Source organism: Echinops telfairi, unplaced genomic scaffold (assembly GCF_000313985.2).
Source record: "Echinops telfairi isolate 266 unplaced genomic scaffold, ASM31398v2 ScPeMD7_14;HRSCAF=57, whole genome shotgun sequence".
In the NCBI taxonomy this organism is placed as follows: domain Eukaryota; kingdom Metazoa; phylum Chordata; class Mammalia; order Afrosoricida; family Tenrecidae; genus Echinops; species Echinops telfairi.
Genome location: NW_022103911.1, coordinates 8,204,949 through 8,207,142, shown reverse-complemented (window position 1 = coordinate 8,207,142; position 2,194 = coordinate 8,204,949). Strand labels below are relative to the sequence as shown.

The 2,194-nt window shown below is 37.5% G+C and overlaps 1 protein-coding gene across 1 annotated transcript in view; it reads right to left on the bottom strand.

The window, feature by feature from the left end:
• LOC123521375 (UPF0462 protein C4orf33 homolog) overlaps positions 1-2,194 on the bottom strand; it is a gene marked incomplete at its 5' end in the record, with an annotated part of 36,205 nt that overhangs the window by 20,753 nt on the left and 13,258 nt on the right. The window contains one exon of the mRNA XM_045287396.1: positions 363-423. Coding sequence (XP_045143331.1) covers positions 363-423 — 61 coding nt within the window. The remainder of the gene's footprint in view (positions 1-362; positions 424-2,194) is intronic.

The following is a 2,194-nucleotide window of genomic DNA, read 5'->3' as shown; positions in this document are numbered from 1 at the left end:
AACAAATAGATCTATAAATATACTTTTTAAATTTTTGTTATCAGAACTACACCAAAAGTCCTCTATGCTTTTGATAACCAAATGTTCTGAAAAGGCACCATTCATGGTCATCTTAATCAAACAAAATGGGTCAGCCTTACAGTAACATCATACTCTCAATCTCCTGTGATTTTTACATTTCAGAGGAAATGCAGTCTATCTATGTTAATGTTTCTAACGTTATTTGATGTCTGTAATAGCAAATATAGGTGGGACCCAAGCATATTCTGAAAACCCAAAAGAATATTTGAGCAGATAATGATTTTTTTAAATTACTTATACAGCAGCAAACAACTTTTCATATGCATTAAAAGAGAACTTACGGGCAAAGCTCCACCTCAAGGTACTGTTTGGTCCGACTGTTCAAAAAAAATGATTCAACAACTGTGAAAAAATAACAAGCAGAAGTTCCACTTCTGAGAAATTTAATTCTGAAAGAATAATCATTTGCAAAGAGTCACACTTGAAGAAGACAAAGCAGGTACCTTTGTAAATGAAAGCTTTACATATAAATGACTGCAAACTAATTTAAATAATACAAGCTTACCTTGAAGATATTCTGGGGTCAGCCCCAGGCCAGGGCAACAATGCAAATGTGGCCGTAAATCAAGTCACACGAGGGTTTTGATTTCCCACACATAGAAAGGTCATGTTCACACTACGCTGTAGTCCACTGAGGTGCACGATAGCGTGATACACGAGTTTGGAATATGGTGAGGATTGTCACGAGGTGACTCCGAAACAAGAAGTGAGCATTCGCTGCTGGCAAACTGGCGTCGATACAAAAACTGCAGATCGGCGAAGTGCAGGAAAACAAGTGAAACCTGTGCACTGACACACCCTTGGGAGCCGAAAAACCAACCCATCTCCAGTCTCCCGACAATATCCTGTGATGATGGTTTCCCAAAGTGATTTCCTGGAAGTATTCCTTCTATGGCGTTTCTATAGGCATCAAGCAATAAATGTGGGAGGTAGTTTAGAGAAAAGTAAGGGCTCTGGATTCGGATTAGCTCAAACTGTGACTATACTACTTACTGTATGATCTTGAGCAAATAATTCAATATGGTTAAAGATTCCTAATCTATAAAGTAGGGAAGAAAACAGTACCTCGCTCATAGTATTAATACATAAAGTGCTTAGGTCAGTCTCTGAAACATAGGGAGCACTCAATAAGTGGTGGTTATTATTCTTATTACTATTACTATTAGGTAAAAAGAAAAGGGTACATTGGTTAAATATGTTTGGGATGTGCTGCATTAATAATAAAGCTAAATAGATTTCTCTTCTTTGGGAATTATTATGTTAATATTTATCCTATCTCTCCAAGGGACAAATAGATTGATTGTACCGTGTATTTCAACTTTAGTATCAAACTTTCCCTTATGCAGCATATTTTGCAAAACTGTTAGTGAACATACTTGAAGAATAAAAATAACGAAAAATGGTAAATAATTTTAGAAGGCTTCACAGAGGAGGGGAGGTGGTGAAAAAAGAAAGGTGGGGGGCAGAATTAGGTAGGAAGGGGGAAAATTATGTGTTCAGAGGTTCAAAACATTTAAACTAAATGAGTAGACCTGACTATCTGGAAAGAGGTTTCTGAAAGGTGAGTAATTGAATATAGGTTGGAAAACAGCCAATTAAAAAGTCTAACAATTTTGGGTTTCACCTTGTAGGTAAAATGGAGTGATGTCATCAAAGCGAAGCTTTCTCATAGACAGCCATTGTGTGGGAGTAGACAGGATTAGAATGGCATTGGCAAAAGGAACACCATTTGTAAGAATGTTCTAATAGTCGAGAGCAGCAGTTCTCAACCTGTGGGTCGCGACCCCTTTGGGGGTTGAACTACCCTTTCACAGGGATTGCCCGATTCATAAATAAGAGTAGCAAAATTACAGTTATGAAGTAGCAACAAGAATAATTTTATGGCTGGGGTGGGTCACCACAACATGAGGAACTGTATTAAAGGGTCACAGAATTAAGAAGGTTGAGAACCACTGGTAGACAGTCTTCAGGCAGTAGTATTAAGGATAGATATAAAAGAAAAAACTCAAGAGACCTTCCCCAAAGAAGGATCAACAGGAGTTGAAAACAATTTGGGGAAAAAATAAATGGAAGTAGTCAATGATGACTCCATGATCACAAATGTGGTAACTTG